This window comes from Aethina tumida, chromosome 4 (assembly GCF_024364675.1).
Source record: "Aethina tumida isolate Nest 87 chromosome 4, icAetTumi1.1, whole genome shotgun sequence".
Lineage (NCBI taxonomy): Eukaryota > Metazoa > Arthropoda > Insecta > Coleoptera > Nitidulidae > Aethina > Aethina tumida.
In genome coordinates, this window is record NC_065438.1 from 1,117,203 (window position 1) to 1,137,598 (window position 20,396).

Consider the following 20,396-nt stretch of genomic DNA (forward strand, 5'->3'; position numbering starts at 1 on the left):
ATTTTATTGAATAATTCACTTTCATTGTACTCCAGAGAAGAGGAAAATTATAATTAACATGAAAGATCAAGACCTAAATATTGCTAACATCACTAAAAACTTCTTCTAGATCCACTCAATTGAAAATACTTCTTCTAGACAAATAAAAAAAATTAATTAATTGAGTCATCAGTTTATCTAGTATGAATGAACAAAACGTTCAAGGATGTATTTCAATAAATAAACCATTGGTATCTAAAAAGAATACATATTAATTATACCCAGAATTGGACTTATGAGTCCAAGTTCAATAAAAGAAGACTAAATGGTAAAAAATATTCATCTAATTTGTCTGTATCGCACTTTATGTAGAATTTAAATCCAGTTAACTGTATTAATGTAAATTTCATGGGATCCAACCACACATCATAACAAAGCAGATAATTAATGACTAGGTGTTAAACGCAATAAATCAACCCAATTATTCAACATGTTCATTGAATAAAACAATTCATTTATTTATAGTGTGCAAGTGTAAGATACAACGATGAATGGTACGGTTAGGTCAGTTAATAATATTTAATTAAACGTAAGACAACAAAAGGCTTCATGCCAAAATGTCATTCACATTAATTAAGTGGACAAAGTCGGTGTAAAAAAATAGAACAACAGAAAAACAATGATCTAACAAAATTATTATTTTAGTTGTCGTTGCTGAAAAAAATACGTGTGCAATGTCTGAAAATATAATCATACTAGCATTATCGCGATAATTCGCGAATTTTGAATTTATATAGCGATTTAAATAGAGTTTGTATTCTATATTTAGAGTGTCTATTAAAATCTCCTGTTCGTAGTAATAAAGGTATGCAACGGATTTTGATAAGACGTTGATAGATAGAGCTGTCTTTCATCCATTTTATTTTTGATATCCAATATTGTTTTATTTAAAAATCGATGATGTGGATATATTTATTTATGTAGCATATGTATACATGACAAAATGTTTGTTTCAGCACTGCAGAAGCTGTCAGCTTTAGTCCACTGAAATATTTCAGTGACTCACACATTTTTTTCAACTTTAAATTGTATATTTTTTATTTTATTCATATTATTTATGCTTTTATATTTGTTAATTATTGTCTAATGTTAAGTTAACCCTGTTAATTTTAATTAAAATAAAATTAAAGATATTTTAAATTAGTATATCAATAATTTTTCTAATTTAAATAGTACTTTTATAAAATGCTTATATAAATTAAACATAAAATCCATTAAAATAAAGAAATTTTTCAGCTTGAAAATTGTTTTAAGTGTTTCCCACCTTTCCATAAGCCAAATAGCCTGTCAAAAAACTTATGCCTTTAAATAACACAGTAACGGACGTGACATAAAACACACGAAGAATGAATAACTGCCCGTTCAATTTATTTTGATTTGGATGTTATTCAGGCGTTTTTTTCTAATCTAAAGAACATGGAGTTGAGCCAAGAATCAAATAGAGTTAGTTAACAGAAATAGAAATTATAACAGTTTTTGGATCCTTCAAAACAACGTTTCGACGTATACTCTTTGAGATATTTGTAATAACTCTGACCTTTTAGTCTATTAATATTTGTTAGAGTATTTCGTAAACTAATTTTGTGTCGATGGATGTTACAACGGCATTTTTGTGCAAAATATAAATAGGCTTGGCTTTTTTGGTCAATTTAAAAATTAGCCTAATAACTTGTAAAACTGGACCACTGCTAGAAATACACCTATTACCAAAGTACTTAAAGTGACAGCAGCTCCAGATGTTTGTGTGTTTACATATTAAAAATAGCCAGAAGATTAAATGTCACGCATTAAGTACAAGAGCTTCGAAGCGTGAGCATTTAATTAAATCAAATCTTAATTATTAATTAGTTGTAAGTCTTGGCCAATACTCGGGACGTTTATTTTGCAACTGGAAAATTAAAAATACGAGTCAACAACTTCATGTGAGAAAAAACAAGTATGCCAGGTCGTTCTGATTATTTGCCAACAAAGAGTAAATTGTTCGTGTAAAATTGGGAATTTGCCTGTTTTACTGCTAACTGATTATTGTATTTGACCGAGATAAATACAGGAGTTGTGCTAAAAATAATACAGTTTATCTACCTTAATTTATGTCATACAGTTTTAAAAACACTTTTTATTTCAGGAATGTGTAAATAAAAATGTTAAATAAGATACACAAACAAAAAATTCCTATATTTTTGAGGTTTTTATTTTAAATATTGTGAAAATGTTCTTCTACTACAGGTTGATGTATATATTAAAATAATATGCATTTTTTAGGCATTGTTGTATCAAAAATAATGTAAAATTTAGATTCTGGTGGAGTTAGGGGGTGCCTACACTTTTGTTAGCTAAAATTAACCTAATCTAACCTAACTTAATGTTCTGTTACTACATACATATTAATATAATAAATATGTCACCATTTTAGGCATTTTTTATATCAATAATGACGAAAAATTCAGATTTTTGTGGAGTTAGGGGGTCTCTGCACCCTTGTTGGCCACTATGAATCTAACCTGACCTAACTAATGTATTATTTGTTTGTTAAAAATTGGGCGAATGCGCCAGTTTAATATCTATGAAAAATATATGCAACATTTATGTCAACTCCCAACTTGTTTCTTTGTAGGCATTTTTTGTATTAAAAATGATGAAACTTTAGATTTTGGTGGAGTTACCTAACCTAACCTAATTTAACAATTCCAAAACTAAATTTATATTATTTTTTAAAGAGAACATAAATTTAGGGGCATAAAATAATTAATAATATTTTTGACATAATTTTGTAAATATAAATTTTACTTATAAGTTGAAGTGAACACGTAAATTGAGGTTCTGATTTTAGTGTAACGTATTTGTTTATCCTTTGTACTCATTAAACGTAGAAAAATATATGCTGACGGGCCTTATGTCATCAATCATTCTATAATTAACAACCTTCTTGGCAATAAAACTATACATATTTACTTAAACATGAAAGCTCCAGATCAGTAATATACATCCTTATTTTAGTCTTCGCAAATATTTTTTTTTAATTCATAGATGTTTATGAATTTATTTGAAGTTCAAATGAAATAATAAAATATTTTAAATTTTAGAATTGGATTTTGTCCAGATTTGTTTGTTACTTAATTTTTTATTGTACGGTTGTTACGTTTACTAATTTTATGATAAAACACATGTGGTAAAAACGATCTTTTAAAAAATTTACGACCAAGAACAAATTTAAACTATTTCCAAACATTTTTTTTTATTGTAACAATCATTCATTTTATTTCTTGTTTGATGTTAACTAAAAATACATGTAATATATGCCAAGTGAAATAAAATCCGCCGTCATACATGTCATTAAAATAATGTCAGTGTAGAAAATATAAAATATTAATTCGATTGGATCTGTGCCAATTAAATTTAAATTCTTAATGAATTATTGTATGTATGAGTAAATATTATTTGGAAATTCAACTGCTTGAACTGATAAATGCGTTCGAAAATGTTTATGTAAATGTGATATTTCTCTTATGTACATTCCTTTAAATATAAACACGTTTGATAATATTTTTGTCTGAATGTCTAAATAATTAAATAACTTTATTTTGGTTGTTACAAATTGGGTGGATGCGCCAGTTTAATATTTATGAAATATACAGGGTGCTTAACTATATCAGTATGGAATTAATGTGTTATCCTAAATTAAAAGTATGCATTTTAGGATTTTATCATTAGACCACCTATTTTACTAAACATATATATTATTTGGTTGTTAAAAATTGGGCGGATGCGCCAGTTTAACTCCCAACTTTGTTTATAATTATTACCCCCCAATTAAAAGGAAATAGAAACACAAGATCGTTTTACAATTATTTATTGAATAAACTCATAAAAATCAAGACTTAGAATCCATAAAAAAATTATTGGACACGACATATCTAACACATTGTAACAAAACATTTCTTTCATGCCTAATTTCACTTTCTAGTAATTTCTCCAACAGAGTAACTGGCCTTTTCTTAAAATTATCATATGGAAACTTTCCTTCATTCTTCTCCCCCGTATTCGACTTGCCAGTATTCCTGTTTCTACGATTTTCTTTCCGAGTCTCCACCCGTTTCCTATTTTTCGTCCGTTTGGAAGTTTTGTTTGAAGTTGTGGCTGTTTCAGTGGTAGCTGTCGGTTTTTCAGGAATGTGTTCTTGGTGATCCTCCTTTTGAATTTTTACTTCCAAAGGAGGACCATCATCTTCGTCTAGTTCAGTCTCTTCTTTTACAGGTACTACGTTCACAGGAACTGGTACTGTTTTAACTATTGGTTCTGGCTTTGGTGCTTCCTCCTCCATTTCTTCATCATCCGACATATACGCACCCATTAAAGCACCTAAGGCATTATTCAATTTGATAGTTGTATTAGTTTTTGTTGGGGCCGCATTATCCCACTCATCATCGTCATAGTCACTCTCCTCTTTCATCTCAACCTCGCAGTATAATTCTGATGTGCCCTTAAACGGAAACATGGTACCATTCCAGTCACACTTTTCATCAATCAGTGACGACTTCTTCGGTTTCTTTGGTTGGCTTTTCTTTTTGTGCGTTGGAGGTTGAGGTTGAGTAGTTTTTGGACCCTTTGCATTGACTTTTGATACTGAAAATGAGTTGTTATTATTAAAATAATGTTCCAAACCTTTTTCAGGTGAAGACCTAGAAACTATTAACAATTTTAAAACACTTACATCGATATTTATCTTTTCCGAATCTGTTGTTCTTCTTTTCAATTCTCTCGCCCCTCTTAATTTTCTCTTCTTGCTCCTTGTACCTCTTTTCAATGTTTTCTTTATTGGGATACCTCCTTTTCCTCTCTGCAATCCATTTCTGTATGTCCTCGGGCGTATTAATATTCCTAATCTTGTCGTACAATCCCGTTGCATGTTGCATCAGGACATGTTTCTCTATGATTTTTTCGTGAGCTGTAAACGTGCACCCGTCCAGTCCACAAGTCTTGTGTTCTGACATGTGCTGCTCATGCTGTGCTCTGTTAGAAAATATTCTTTCGCACGTATCACAGGAATATGTTTGCTCAGGATCATACTCTTCATCCTCATAAGGATATTCGTACTCCTCCTCGTAAGGATATTCATTCTCCTCCTCATAATCACAGTCTTCCTCATATTCTTCATCGCTGCAATATGAATCACCATCATAAGGGTCATCTGGATGGGTTGAAGAGCCCTAATAACGCAAGCATAAGTTAAACAGTTCGTGAATCGTGCAACTTAGGGAACATCGACTTAGAAAGAAAGTTCAGTTTAAAACTACTTTGAAGAATTGAATCAAATAAGTGTTTAGTTTTAATATTGAACAAAAACATCCAAGTAAAAAATTATTTAACTTACGGGGTGAAATCCTTGTTTGCAAGAAAAGTTAATGTAATTTCTTGAATGCATTGAGCTTAAATGTCGGTCCAATAAAATAAAAACTTAAAAAAAGGACACTACAACAATCATCTGAGTCTTTCAACTTTTGTTGACTTGAGGAAAATACTTACTTTTTTGAAATTGGTGAGACTCTGCCTTTTTTATTATAATCGGGCATATAATTGTATGTTTTTTTTTTTTTAATTTTTTCATGCTTGTGCTTACTTGACATTTAACAGTAATACAAATTATTATAAATTTGCAACTAAACTTATATAATTTTTTAGAAATGTCCAAAATTTTAATTGAAGTTTAACTTTTTTGTCTAAATTTTAACTAAAGAACATTGTTTAGTATTTTGGTTTTTGAGAGTTATTCCAAAATATTCTCTATTTTTTTTAATATCAATATTTTATAAATAATTTTGTTATAGGACACAAAATTATTTATTAACAGCATTTTGGAATCATCCTCTACATTTTAGTAACCATGACATTCTTAGGACAAAGTAAGATACAAGTGATATTAATGTTGTTTTATGAATTGACTGATAGTATCTCTCTAGTGGGTAACATTTACTGAAATTGTAATGAGACAATGTTAAAAACATGCGTCCATTTAAAGGTAAAGTTAACGTTTCAGATTTTTAAATGTGTAATATATTGATGGAAATTTGCACATACAAATAATAATTAAATGTAATAATTCACACATTTATAAAAATCTAGAAATCCAACTAGACACATCAAAATTACGACAAAATTATGATCGTATATTTTGAAAATATTTTAGTAAAATCAATCACATGCGTTCTTGTCAAATTGAAAACATATAACATTTAAACAGTTTTTGAAGATTTTACAAAAATATTTTATACCAAATATGACAAAATATTATGTAAACACACCCATGAAAAAATTAGTAACATAGGAAGAAAAATTAGTAGCAAAAACATGACAAGTTTGGTGTTCTTGATAATCTGTCAGAAAAAATCGTTTTCCATTTGCAAAACTATTTTATTAAACAATGAATAGTAATTACAAAAGATATTTGCTTCAAGGTACTATAGTTTAAAATAAAATCATTCAGAACATAACAGAAAAATAATATCTTGTAATAACAACTTCATGACTAAATTTAATACACTGAAATTTTGCATGTAGATTTTTTGAAATGGCAAATTAAACAATATACAATTACTGCAAAATAATTATCTACATCTAAATTTTAAATACTTTTATCCACAGACATACAAATTAAAGACAAATTATTGTAATTTACACCTAGGTAGTTTTCAGTCAGACAAAAACTATGTTAATTAATATAAAATAAATATTTTCAAACCAGTTGAAAAAAAACTGGCTGCCATGTTTAAGTGAGAGCCCCGTTATGCTGTTGCTACTTCTGTATTTGCAGATTCAGTATTGGTCTCAGAAGCAGGCTGAGAACTTTGCCCACTGGGCTCATTGATAGTTTGAGTTTCTAAATTTTTGTTCATCTCTGCCCCGGTTACTTTTTTGCTATCCTGTAAAGATACCCAACAAATTTAGAATTTCAGTCATTAATGTTAAAGAAACATTAATTTAAGTATCTAGTTTAGCAACTATGTAGGATAATAATAAGAGCCATCAGGATTCATTTAACACTGACAGGCATTAAAAGTTTGTGAACGTTCAAAGCAGTTTTTATTGATGGACAGTTATAATTGTTCCAACTAGTCCATCAAGCTGTTTTACAAGATGTTGATAACCAGTACTAATAAAAAACAAAGTAGAATATCAAAATCTTATAAACATCTAATCAATAACATGTATTGGTCTGGGGGTGTTTGGGGAGGATGTGTTGAGCGAGTCCCAAGTGAATGGGGTGCAAGGACATGGGAGAGGAGTGACTTAATGCAAAATACCTATAAATGGACGTCTGCTGTATAATCAATAGGTGCTGTTACTCGCGCGAATTTAGTTTCGGGCAAGAGCTGGGGGATACGAACCTCCTGCTGCCCAACGAAGTCCATTTCTGCTGAATGGTACATTTGGTTGCACTTCTCCCTTTGCTCTCTGAATGCAGCCCAGTCATTTTTGTCCTGCGATGCCTTGGCTTTGGCCAGCAATTCGTCTTTCTTCGCGAACTCGTCTTTAATGGCTTGCGTTACGAATTCCTTGGTCAAGTCTGCCGCCTTTTGTTTGGGTCGTTGTACTCTCTTCTTGTTTATCATCTTACTTTTGGGATTCACGCCTCTGAAGCCGTTTGGAGGGAATCTGGGTTTCCCTCTGAATCCACCTCGCAGCGGGGGCGGCATAGGTGGACGTCCCATCATGTGTGGCGGCGGTGGCGGCCTCATCCCGGGCGGCGGGGGACGCATTCCCGGAGGCCCGAACATGCCCGGCGGCGGTGGACCTCTGGGACCCATCATGGGGCCCGGCGGACCTCTCATCGGCCTGCCTCTCATCGGTGGCCGGCCACCTCTCATCGGGGGCGGCATGGGAGGGCGCATTCCTCCTCGCATCGGTCTCATTGGCGGCAATGGCGGATGACCATTCAAAGGAGCACGCCCTTGTCGTCCCTTGCCGCCGCGTCCACCTGATTTCGGGCCGAAGTTACCGCGTTTGTTGCCTCTACCTTGGACCGGAGCTCCCATTGAAACGGAGCCGCACGCACTCTACGGAAATGGAAACCGGGTTTATTTACTGGATCGGTTTATCACAAGGGACACAACACCACGAACCACGCTTCTAGACGGAAAAAATGCCAACATTACGTCATTCGGCAGTACCAACTTAAACAATTGAATTTTGAATTTTAAATATCTGAATTATTTAAAACAAAAGATAAATTAAAATAATTGTCTTATCATTGTTCAAAATATTTTTTATAATAGAAGTGTTTAATATTAATTTTTTTATATTATATTTTATAGTTATTTTTGTTATTATTAAACAATTATTAAGGCGTAATTATAAATAAATTACAATTGGATAATAAATGATTGATGCTTCACAAAAGTACTAATTTTTAACTGGTTTATTACAATTAATTATAATAATATAATTAAGTATAAGATGGACCATGGATTTATTATTATTTATATTAATAATATATTTTTATAATCAATGTTAAAAATTTAATACTGTCTGTCTCTTCTCTGTTTCATTTTGATAGTCGTTAGCATTGTTATTTTCTTGTAATTCCTTCAATTGTTTCTACATGTAGTTTGAAAAAGTATTCTATGGTTTCGCAGCTTTGTGATTTGAACCCAGAAAATTCGCAGTAGTTGGCATCACTGATAAACTTTATCGAAGTATCTGTCAATCTGTCAAATTTGCTTTCAGTGAACGTGTTACGTCACTGTATACAGATTATTGTTTATTTTTAATTGTTATATTCATAGATTTCTTAGAGTAGCCTGTTAGAATAGTGTAAAATAAAATCCTGATGATCAGGTATGTTGAAATGTATGTTCTAGTGATCAAAAACCCATATGGATGGCATTTAATTCTGTTTTGTATGACCTCTAGCCCAACCCCTGATAATTTGGCAACTGTATACTTCTTTAAATATTATTATTATTCTATTATAATCCACATAATTTTATATATTGTATGTAACAGACAGTAAATAATTTTAATGGGGTGATCTAATACCTTTGTTTTTTATATAATGTTTATCTATGTAACTTTATACTTTCTTTATTGATAAAATTGAAATTTACATTAGTAAGATAGTAGACTCAACTTCCAATTAGATTATGTGAATTGAAAATTGTTTAAGAATTATAGGATATTACCCTTATCAGTATAATTACATCATTTTATAAGATTTTACTCATAGAATTAGTAAACAATGTAATTATAACAAAACTGCATAACTGAACCAACAAGTATTTCATTCATTTCTTTTTTAAGATCCAGCCAATGACAATAAAAAAATGAATTATGAGGATTTCTACCTGGATCGTCAGTTAAAGAAAGAAAGCAAAGGAAGTCCAGCTATAGACTTAATAAAAGGCTTGGACTCTAGAAGAATACAACAAAATGCCAAGAATACAGAAAGTTTGCAGTTATATGCTGAACAAGAATTTATACGAAAAGCAAATTATGCTGAAATGGTAAGTATATATTTTAATTCTTAAAAGTTATCTTTAAATTACGTAATTTTATTTATACTTTAAAGCTTAAGCTCTTCAATCATAATCTGAACCATAATTATATATTGTAGTTGCTAAAAGGATGATCATAAATCATCATTTAATAAAATGGGGGTTGTTTGCCTTTTTAGAAATGTGATCTTCCGGGCACGCCACGGTCATCTTTCTTGATGGTGTTCAGCCCGGATGGAACTAAAATAGCATCAACTCATGGCAATCACAACATATACGTGACAGATAGCAGGAGTGGTAAGAATATTAAAACATTGGTGGGACATCCAAGAACCCCATGGTGTATTGCATTCCATCCTACCTCCAACCAGATCATTGCGTCTGGTTGTTTGGGTGGACAAGTCCGCATCTGGGACCTTAGTGTAAGTTATTTATTAAATTTTACTTGTTGAGGTTAATGTGTAAATGTTTTTCAGGGGGGAAGTGAAGTTTGGACAACTAGCAATGAGTCTGTTATAGCGTCAATTGCTTTTCATCCAAACGACAGGGTTTTGGTTATAGCGACCTATAATGAGGTGTATTTTTGGGATTGGAGCAAGCCTGAACCGTTTGTCCAATGCTCAACCAACAACCCTAAAGAAAAGGTTAAAATCTTTCGTTTTTGTGCTTTAACTATTGTTTCACATCATTTTTAAACAGGTACGGTACGTCGCCTTTGATAACCTGGGACACAAATTGATCACAGGCATCGCCAATAGCCCCCAGACGCGATGGGAGAGGGTGAGGGCCCCGGTTCCGGTTCCTCGCCAAGCCGACCGTTGCATAAATTACAGGCGTCGCATTACGCCACGCCTGGTCACCAATTTGCAACAACAGCAGCGATTGCCCCCACCACTTTTGGCTGAAGTAGCGGCAATGGCGGAGCCGACTTTGGTCACACCCAGAAATTCTGGAAGTGCGCCTTACTCAAATATACCCGAGAGAGAGCGTAGGATCACGAGTTGCTATAGGAATTTGGTGCGGGAGTACGAGCAATTGGTACAGCGGTACTTGCAGTTGTACAGGCCCAGGACCATGGTAGGTTTTGATCGTAATTTGTACGGAGATGTTACATTATTTGATACAGATTGACAGAGGAACTGATCCAATGGAACCCAGTTCAAGTAGCACCAGCAGTGGCACCCAGACGCCGGAACCATCATCGTCCAGTGCTGAACCAGCTGCCCTCTCCACCCCAGTCCCATGTGCTGGCTCCTCATCAACTCCTGCAGATACTTCCACTCCCGATAATCAGCCGATACCTACAGATTCTCCGTCGACAACAAGTAGTTTAAATTGTCCAACAAATTTGCAACCATCTACGAGTCGTGGATCAAACCCTACTAAACCTAAGGTTCCATGTGAATGTCAACCGTCCACGTCCAGTACTACGTCACAACAGAATCTCATATCGCCTAGCAAGATTTTCTCCATTATGATCAACCAGTCGCCGACCACCAGGCCGACACAGACGCCCGAATCTAGAAAACACAAGGCGACAGAACCTGAAGGAGATGCCAGTAATAGGGAAAAGCGACCAAAAATTGAGGAAATGCAGAACCGACTGATGTCCATTATGAATAACCTTAATGACACCAGTACTCAAACTCAGGGGGAGAACAACTTGTTTAGTCCGTGGCGGACGCTCCAATTAAGCAAAACTCGCCCACAAACTGCCACAAGTCTTGACCAACCTTCCACGTCCAACAACCAACCATCTACAAGTCAATCTTCTTCAAACGCCACCGAAAATTCTGAACCTAGTGCGAGTACTGACGTGTCACTACCCAGTACAAGTAATACTGAGCCAGTGCCAAATTCTGAGACGAACGTGGATGACTTGCTGCTAAATATACGACGCACCGCCGAGGAGGAAGTCAGAAACAGGATTTTGCCTATCATAAGGTCCGTGCCTGAGAACGACAGGCCTGTTCTGATTAGGTAATTTTGGTTTTTTCTTAATTGCACATTGAAGTCTAATCATTTTACTACCTTAGACTGTTCGAGGATAGTCGGGAGCAGCATCGCATGCATTTCCGTCAGATGTACTTGGCGCGAGGCAACAAGAAGCTGAGGTGGCATAGACGGAACATAAACACGTCCTCCCAGAACAACAGTAGTTCCGACGAGGAGTCGAATAACAATTCCCACAGGTATCCACAGAGACAGGTTACACCCCCAGTGGCACAAACCACTACTACGGCTAGCGAAGGAGGGTCGGAACAGACGCGACCTAATTCTATGAGGAATTATAATACTGAATTGGAACAGTTGGTAACTGAATTGTTGACTGAAATTGAGAACCAAAATGAGACTGCCCGAGCTCTAGATGCGGATGGCGTTAATGTAAGTACTTTTTGTACTTATTACGTAATATCATTTTATTATCATCATTATTATTATTATTCAGGTTTCAACAATTACTACTTCTACCACAAGTGTTACACAAGAAAGTAACAGTTCCACAAGTACCTATACGGCACCTTCAACTTCTACAACAGCTTCCACAACTGATGGGCCACAATCTCCAAACTCCCTTTTTCAGACTGCTTTAGTATTCTCCAGGGTGTCATCCACGCCTACGGCCTCCCTCCCTTCGACGACTAGCTCTAGTTCTTCATCCCAACCAACTTCAGTACGAGACGAGACCACGTCAGTGCCGGAAACCGCCTTTAGTTCTGCCACAAGTGCTAACTCAACTGGAAACACATTAGATTCTACTTCTCCGACCCATTTATCGTTTCTGCGGGCACTCTCGGTGGCCAACGAAGCCGGCTCGGCTGTTAGAGCTAGTTTAAATGAACTGAGAGAGACTCTGGGCAGTACTACCCCTGGAACAAATGATGTTTGTTTTTTATATCCGCGTGGATCAAGAATTCCGTCTAGCTGTGAACCCACTCCAATGCCTCAAATGAGAAATTCGCCCATCAGACCCAGCAGGCGACATTTACTACCAGGTAAGAATTTGCGGCTTATGCAAGTGGGAAGGGAAAGGGTGGTAACATATGGAATCGTTGTTTAGAGCCGGTCGTGACGAATTCACACTGTACGAGGCATATGCGAAATGCGGCGTATTATTCCAACTTAGATGATACGTTAGGTTCATCACCGAGCGATGATGACCGAGTACCGGAAGAAACAGGTATTATACACGTTAGACTTATGTTGTCAACTTGTCTTTTATTTAAATAGGCAAGAAAATAAAAATACTTCTGCTTCAGATGCTACAAATCCAACAGCTACGGCAACTACCTCCTCTACTACCACCACCACATCAACAAGCACAACGTTAACGGAAACGTCTTCGCCATCGGTGACAACGATGAACACGTATACCAGAACGACAAGCGATCCTATCTATACCTCAAATTCTAGACGGAGGTGTGGCTTCAGTATGTTATCAGCTTTCAGACCGACCAGAGTAAATTATGCGGCTTCGCGGCTGCGCAGATCCCACGATCATTCCCCAAGAGTTCGTAGATTAGGATCGCCACTATCAACTTTGTATGGAAGACAAATGTCGGGATCTTTTGCGTTAGATGAGCTAATCAATTACTCAGAGAGGGCGAATTCTGAAGATGATCCTCCTCTTAATCTGTCGTCCTACGATATGACTTTCAATCCGTGGCCGGGTGAAAACCGGAACCAACGCGACAATTCCGGCATCAGTAATATGTATTCGAATATCGTGCAAGACTTGGAGTTCAGCTTGAATGATGTGAGGAACATTAGAGCTAGTAACAGACCAAGGGAAACATCAGACATGCTGAACAGTTATACGGATCGTTTGGAAAACATTATGAACCAGTCTGAAGTTATACTGAGAAATTTGAGTAGGTCTATGGAGCTTATTTCACAAACAACAGATCAAAGTAATAGTTGACAAGATTTAATTAAGATTAAATATAATTGGGATTTTTTGTTTAGACTTGTCTAGCAACAACCGAGTGTCTTGGAGCTTCTACGATCCGTCCTTTTATGTGCGGGACCAAAGAACTGAGGGAAATCAAGAAACTGGGGAATCTAGTAGCAACGTTCCAGATATTAACATGCCATTCAATGCAGTTGCCTCCGATCATACGTATCCTCGTAATCCGGACAGTCCACAGCAGAACACCAACGGCGACCAAGTGTCCCCTCTCATAACTTCACTTCACATCGTCATCACTCACATTCAGAGGCAGGCGAGGTTACTGAGGCAACAAGTCGAGAGTATCGGAAGGATTGATAGGTATGTGTATACATATCTTTGAAGGTGGTGTAAAAATATTTGTTGTATTTAGGGCCATGGTGGAAGTTTCACAGTTGCGTCTCATGCGCCAACTAGTCCTAGAACTCGTCCGGAATCTGCGGAGCATCACAGCGGAAAGCCGTTCCAGCGGCATGTCCAGCGTGCGCCAAATGATGGCCGGCACGAGAATTAGTGATTCCGGACCATGCGAGACGTCGACAGCAGCAGAAGGTCTCAGTTCCGCTTCCAATAATGACGTTGGCAACGTTAGTCCTCCTGTTACTGCGTCACCACCGGCTTCGTCAGCTCAGGAGGTCAACTCTCCCGAAGCCAATAATTCAAGTACATCCGCGGAACCTAGCACCAGCTCTGGAGGTGAAAGTAGTTTGCCTCCTCGAAGCAAACCTAGGACGTCTGGTCGGAAGACGTATCCTCCCTCCAGGTCGGTGACTTATTTTACAAAGTACGTCTTTTTCTAAGAAACTAGTTAGTGACGTACTTTAATGAATTAGCTAAGGAATTGTATTTTATTGATTGATGTATTTCAGATTCTTTCGGTCGGTGAGGGTATGTCGTAGACCACCACCGCCACATTTCCGTTACACAAATCGCGGCGATCGCGAAAGTCGCCAGTCGTCACAGTCAAGATCCACCGACACTGGAAACAACCGCCAAAACACCACGCCTTTCACTAATTTCTCCGTCATCAACTCGTCAACGTTGTCCGTGATGACACGCCGTCTGGAAAACTTATTGGCTGAGCAGTTGCGTCACTTTTCGAGGGCCACAACGGAAGGAACTGCAACGACAACGACGACGTCTTCGACTTCAACGTCTACTTCAACATCCACTTCAACGTCCACAACAAGCTCCACGACGAGGGCACCTATTGATTTAGGTGAACACATGCTCGCTTTGAGGTTGCATGGAAGTGTGCTGAGAGTGAATAGGATGCTGGGCAACGGTAGGACCAATTTGCAATCTGATCCACAGGCTGCTGTTACTTCAGATGGAATGTCGAGGTAAAATCAACATCTCTAGCACATATGTTGCATGACTGTCTTTTTCATTTAAGGTTGAACAGTAGCACGGAATGCCTAGTTAAGGAATTCATTAGACTGAAGATCCTACTATTAACAATAAACCGATTAGTAATTACGATTATCTGATTTCATATTGCGATTTCTGGGGATTGGTATTATTTACTCTTGATATTACAGGTACCCAGTGAGGAACACTCTAAGTTTAATCGTGGATGGCCTCAGCCGTCACCTGGCTGAGATGGACGCGTCCACTGTGATCATGATCCGGGAGATGCATAGCGTACTTGCTCTGTCCCTCCTACTTGTTGAGCTGCTTCTGCTCCAGGTGGTAGAGTCAATCCCGCCGCCCACCGGCATCAACCTGGATCCGGAACGCGAAGCTTTGACCACACGTATCGACGTAATGTGCGGGGAGATGCTCGGTGGCGGTTTCGGGAATTACTCTCACCAGCTGACGAGAAGTTTGATGTTGCTGAGATTGACTATGGGGCATGCAAGGGAATTGGGGCAGACTTATAACGCATGGAGGAATGCCATGCTACCCAGTGTGGAGACTGATAGGGTGGAGTTGCTGTGCTCCATTGGGAGGTCAGTAGGCATGATATGCAAAATGAAAGAATTTTCAGAAAATCGCAATATGTTTTACTTTGATTTCTGTCATTTATTCTTAATTATGATATAAGTGAGTATAATAAACAATAGGGATGTTGAAGCTAAAACACGTATTAATAATTTAATTTGACGTTTCGTTACAGGTGCTTAACGTCCTTCCGAAGAGCCCGAATAAGACACATGGCCACCACCTCGGAGCAGAGTACTTCTAATTCGGCCAACACACCGCTTCCCAACGTGGACGTCCCAAACGTTCCAACGTCCACTCCAGGAGAAGGAAACGAAGCTGGATCACCTACTCTACGCCCCTTTATGACACTATCGGAAATTGTGCGCAGTTACGCCCGATTTGAGGAGTATCTACGCAACACCCCGTCGACATCCAGGGACACAACCAGGGAACGTCCAGCAACCCAGCCACGTTTCAGCAACACCTTCAGCAATAACAGCGATGACAACGACGAGGACTCAGACTGGGTGGCTAGGGGCAACCCTAGTAACAACAACAACAATAATAATAACAACAACAACAACAACAACAACAACAACAACAATAATAATAACACGAGTAGTACCACCAGCAACACCTATCGTTCAACCAACCCTAACTTGAGTGGCGACGGACCGGGTCGCTTCTGGCCAGTGCCATCCCTCCACATCAATGACGTGCCCGTCTCCGAACCGTCGACGTTCCAGCAACGCATGATGTCTCAAAGACACCGATTCCCGGATAGGGCGTCGGAGTTGCGGCACAATGCCTCGTTCGGGCTGTTCCGGCCGAGGTTCCTGCATCCGTTGTACGCAAGCGTGAATCCTTTCGACGATGACCTGGATGACCCACAGCGGGAGCCGCTGTACGAGACCGACATGATAACGACGGTCACCCCCAATCACAGACTGCAGGCTTGGGATATATCGGACTGGAGTGTACCCTCTATTAGTAACTGTAAGTACCGCATAATAAAAGGTACAAACATAATTGAATGTATATTTTCAGCTTTGAAGAACGTAATCGTTGGAGAATGTAAAATACACAACGATGCAAGCGTAGATATTGCCAAAGATGGGACCTTATTAGTAACTCTTCTGCCTTCTGGGGGTTACTTGAACGTGACTAATAGACTTGGTATGTAAAAATATCTACCACTTAGAGTTCTAGTGTTAACGACGTTAATTCTTGTTTCAGGTGTGTACAGTTTAAGATGGGAGACATTGGGGCAGTGTCTCTATACAACGAGCTTTGAACAAAACGCCGTTTCTGTGTCGTTGTCGCCGTTGAGTCGTCACTTGTTGGTAGGACTGGCGTCCCGACGTGTGTCCATAGTTACGCACGATCGATGGGCGATGGCACGCATCTTTAAGATTGAACAAAAAGACGTGCCTGGCGATAGGCTGCCGATGATTCGAGAACTAGATCAGTCGAGGGACAGCAGAATAAATTGTATTAGATGGTTGCCATACTCTGGCCAGGGTATTATTTATGGAACCAATACGGGGCAGTTGATTGTTTTGACTTAGATCTTTCATTTATAACAAATATCTGAATAGAAGTTACCGTTATCGTCATAAAAGTCGCCATGTAACGCATACCTAGGTATGTTTGTTAGTTGTTTTTTGATCATATTAACTGTAAATAATTTTCAAAGTGAATGCACATATTATGACATCACTGGTAACTATTTAAGTACTTTTATTTAACATTTTAAATGAGACGTTAATTCCATTCAAATAAACTGTACATACTTGTTTCAATTACATTTTGATGGTCAAGATGCACTGTTGCATTTGAAATTTGTCAAATCATTTTTGGGTGTAACACAATCTCATTGAATGTTATTTGGAACCCAAGTGCCCACAATTTAAAAATATTTGTAATAATTTGCTTGTATCACGTGCAATTTTATGTTCAGTATAAAAATGAATTGCTTTTAAAAATTATATAAAATATAGGTAAGTTATTTTAATTTGATATATTGTGAACTGAACGTTTTAAAACATATTTACTACATTAAGTTATGTACTATAATCATATGGTGATATTTTCTAGTGATACTTCATTTTATATTTTATTTAATTATAAGTAATTTTTTGTATGTCGTGTTGTTGAAAGTGTAAGATATTAATGAATTACTTTCTTTTTACTGTTTTTATTTTAAATTGCAATAAAATTTAACATAATCAGTATTTTTTATCTCGAACATATTCTTTTTTCAAAAATGGTTTCTTTATTTTTTATACCTGTTTGTAATTGTTTAATTGTATGATCTTATAAATTAATATCAAATGAAGTAGTTTTGTGTATTAGCTAAAAGCATGTTTCTCATGACTGGTATTCTAAGATTGTAGGGAAACATGTTTGACTGATTTGCATTGTACATTTAATTCAACATATTATGTAGATATTTATAAAAATAAACTTATTCAGATTTATACTTTGTATATTATTTATTAGATTTAAAAAATGAATTTAATGTCTATTAAGTTTATTAAGAAAAAAATTACAAAAACATCTAATAATCAACTTAAAACCAATACGTCATTTTCATAGTTCCATCCGGATTTTTCTGAGTATCCATTACGCTTTGTTGGCGAGTAAGCTTTCTAATGGACAATCTTTTCTGCTTCTGATCCAGGGGAGTTTCTTCAGTAGGCTCCAACTTGACAGGTGTTAATTCCAAGTCTTCGTAGGAGCATGAAACCGAAGATTCTGGCCTAAAGTCAAAACAAAAAGTAAAATGAGTCAAAATTTAAAGGACTTGACAACTCACTTGATCGGGATACATCGGAGGCAATCGTTCATTGTGAAATTTTTGCCGAATTGTTCGCCTTCCTCCACTGTTTGAGGTAAACGGTGATGGAGTGTTTCAGGCAGTCTCAAGCCTGACATTCCCCCAATTACTGAGACTACTCCCATTATTATCAACGGCAGTGTTAGCACTTCTGCACCCTTAATAAATTATTCTAAATACTGAGACTAATGGAATATAAAATTGAGTCCTTACCAAATATGTTATGAAAGGGATTATTATCAGACCTAAACCAGCAATGTATGCTGATGTCCCAATTCCAATACCCCTTAATTGTGTCGGATATAATTCCCCAGCGAAAGGATATATTATCAAAAATGAGGCTGATATCGCCGATTTTGAAATCAGGAACAGTACCAAAGTGGTAACAACATCATCTACAATTTAAAGTTATTAGGGTATATTAAAATTTGCTCACGTTGCTTTATTTACCATTTGGTATGACAACTGTGGCAATACAACTGACACCACTTAATATCATACATAAGCAAAGAGGCCACCTCCTCCCCCATCTGTCCATCATCAACCAACAAACAAAATAACTTGGAATTTCCACCAAGGACGACAAGAGAAAACTCACATACTCGTTACTTCCCAAAGAAGGGCCGTAGTAGCTCAAACCCACGTACACAGTCTCATTAGCAAACCAATTTAAAGTAATCAAAGTGGTCTTCAGTCGCATGTTTGGTGTGCCACACAATTCTTTCCAACCCGGGTTCTTTTTAAGTTCCTCCTCTTCGCTAACCGTACGTTTGTGCATCATTTTCTGCTTCAACTGAAGGCGAAAGCTGGGCGGCAATTCTTTGCGATTCATCCGTGCCAAACTTTCTAGGATTTTAGAGGCTTCCTCGAACTTGCCTTTGGCTAGTAGCCACCTGGGACTTTCGGGCAAGAAAAACCAGTATAAGTAGTACAAGAAAAAGGGTACACAAGTGGCGTAAGATAGGTAAACCCAGTCACGAATTAAATACGTTATGCCCGCCAACATCATCAAACCAAACGTGTAAAACATGCACGTGAGGACTGTAACAAACGACCTGTAATTTGGACCAACCAGCTCTAAAGCTAAAACTTTATTGTTACAAAATGTTCAACTTAAATACTTGAGACTTACAAATTATGAAAGGAATTTGATAAATAGCTGGAATTGTAAGGCCCACAATGATGCGACTTGAAGCCCACCACCAGAAGTCTTGAGCTACTGCTGTTAATATACCTCCAATTAGCAGGGTTGTTAAGCATAAAAAGAACGTCTTCTTTCTACCAATTCGGTCATTGAGGCAGCCAAAAAAGTAGACTCCAATTGGGCCACCCAAATTCAACGACACCAAACCCAACGTCGGGTAGATATCTTTGTCGCAAACCAAATCAAACTATAAATGCTGAAATTGTTTATTGTTCTACCACTGTTTATTACGAAAGTGGTTTAGTTACTTTGAATCTTTATTTATTTGAATAATCTCACCATTTTCGTAAACAGTAAATGTATAAAAACAGTATGCTTACATCAATGACTATGCTTGAGACGACGCTGTTGTCGTACTCCCAGCCATCCTTGCAGCTCTCCTGAGGCCAAGAACTGTTAACTTCAACACTGTCGATGTCGTCGCAGTAATCATTCAAAATTTGCGTCCAATTTACTCTGTATCTAGAACATTTCTCATGAGTATTGTTGTATTTCGGGATGGCGACCTCCCGCCGTTGATTTTTGGTAAAATTCAGCAGCTCCGGTACTTTACACCAGTGATCCGGTACGTTAGTCATGAATAACTGATTGAAGGCACCGAATCCGCAGGGAAAACAGGCTGGCAGACATACGAACCACAGCATCATCTTTTGATACTTGCCAAACTCCCCGATTTGAGGCAATATATCGTCTAAATCAATTGTGTCCTGTAAAATACGAAATAAAATTTAAACCGCTAGAAATTGTTGGCTTACATTTTGCGCATCATTTTCTTTCACGTTATCCATCGTAAACTGTCAAAAAGTGAACGACATAGGATATTGAGTTTTTATGCAGAAGCCATATAGTGGTTCTTTATAAGATTAATATAATCAAATCAATTGGGATAAGTGTTGCCATTAATTTGTCAGAATTAATTCTTTTTTGGCTTTTATAGTCACGCGTATTTCA

The 20,396-nt window shown here is 37.0% G+C and overlaps 3 protein-coding genes across 5 annotated transcripts; 1 reads left to right on the top strand and 2 right to left on the bottom strand.

Moving 5' to 3' along the window:
- Positions 1-3,873: 3,873 nt before the first annotated feature.
- Positions 3,874-8,175, bottom strand: LOC109602066 (nuclear fragile X mental retardation-interacting protein 1-like). The gene is made up of 3 exons (XM_020018393.2): positions 7,422-8,175; positions 4,751-5,246; positions 3,874-4,662 (listed from the first exon to the last, which is right to left on the bottom strand). The coding sequence occupies exons 1-3, from the start codon at positions 8,067-8,069 to the stop codon at positions 3,911-3,913; spliced, it is 1,896 nt and encodes a 631-aa protein (XP_019873952.2). The 5' UTR covers positions 8,070-8,175; the 3' UTR covers positions 3,874-3,910.
- A 576-nt stretch (positions 8,176-8,751) lies between these two features.
- LOC109602065 (serine-rich adhesin for platelets) lies at positions 8,752-17,882 on the top strand. 3 transcript variants are annotated; one of them, XM_020018389.2, is made up of 17 exons: positions 8,752-8,871; positions 9,334-9,536; positions 9,707-9,949; positions 10,004-10,171; positions 10,227-10,604; positions 10,654-11,507; positions 11,564-11,912; positions 11,977-12,523; positions 12,589-12,708; positions 12,788-13,438; positions 13,494-13,797; positions 13,850-14,260; positions 14,346-14,819; positions 15,018-15,428; positions 15,596-16,398; positions 16,450-16,578; positions 16,639-17,882. In XM_020018389.2, exons 2-17 carry the CDS (start codon positions 9,357-9,359, stop codon positions 16,968-16,970), a joined length of 6,354 nt encoding a protein of 2,117 aa, XP_019873948.1. In that variant the 5' UTR covers positions 8,752-8,871; positions 9,334-9,356; the 3' UTR covers positions 16,971-17,882. The 3 variants fall into 3 exon arrangements, with proteins under 3 accessions (XP_019873948.1, XP_019873950.1, XP_019873951.1); XM_020018391.2 differs by having other exon boundaries at positions 13,850-14,239; XM_020018392.2 differs by lacking the exon at positions 15,018-15,428.
- Positions 17,883-17,918: 36 nt separating this feature from the next.
- LOC109602064 (carcinine transporter) lies at positions 17,919-20,332 on the bottom strand. The gene is made up of 7 exons (XM_020018386.2): positions 20,201-20,332; positions 19,766-20,152; positions 19,374-19,632; positions 18,692-19,324; positions 18,455-18,636; positions 18,221-18,399; positions 17,919-18,164 (listed from the first exon to the last, which is right to left on the bottom strand). Exons 1-7 carry the CDS (start codon positions 20,231-20,233, stop codon positions 17,975-17,977), a joined length of 1,863 nt encoding a protein of 620 aa, XP_019873945.1. The 5' UTR covers positions 20,234-20,332; the 3' UTR covers positions 17,919-17,974.
- Between the last annotated feature and the right edge of the window lie 64 nt (positions 20,333-20,396).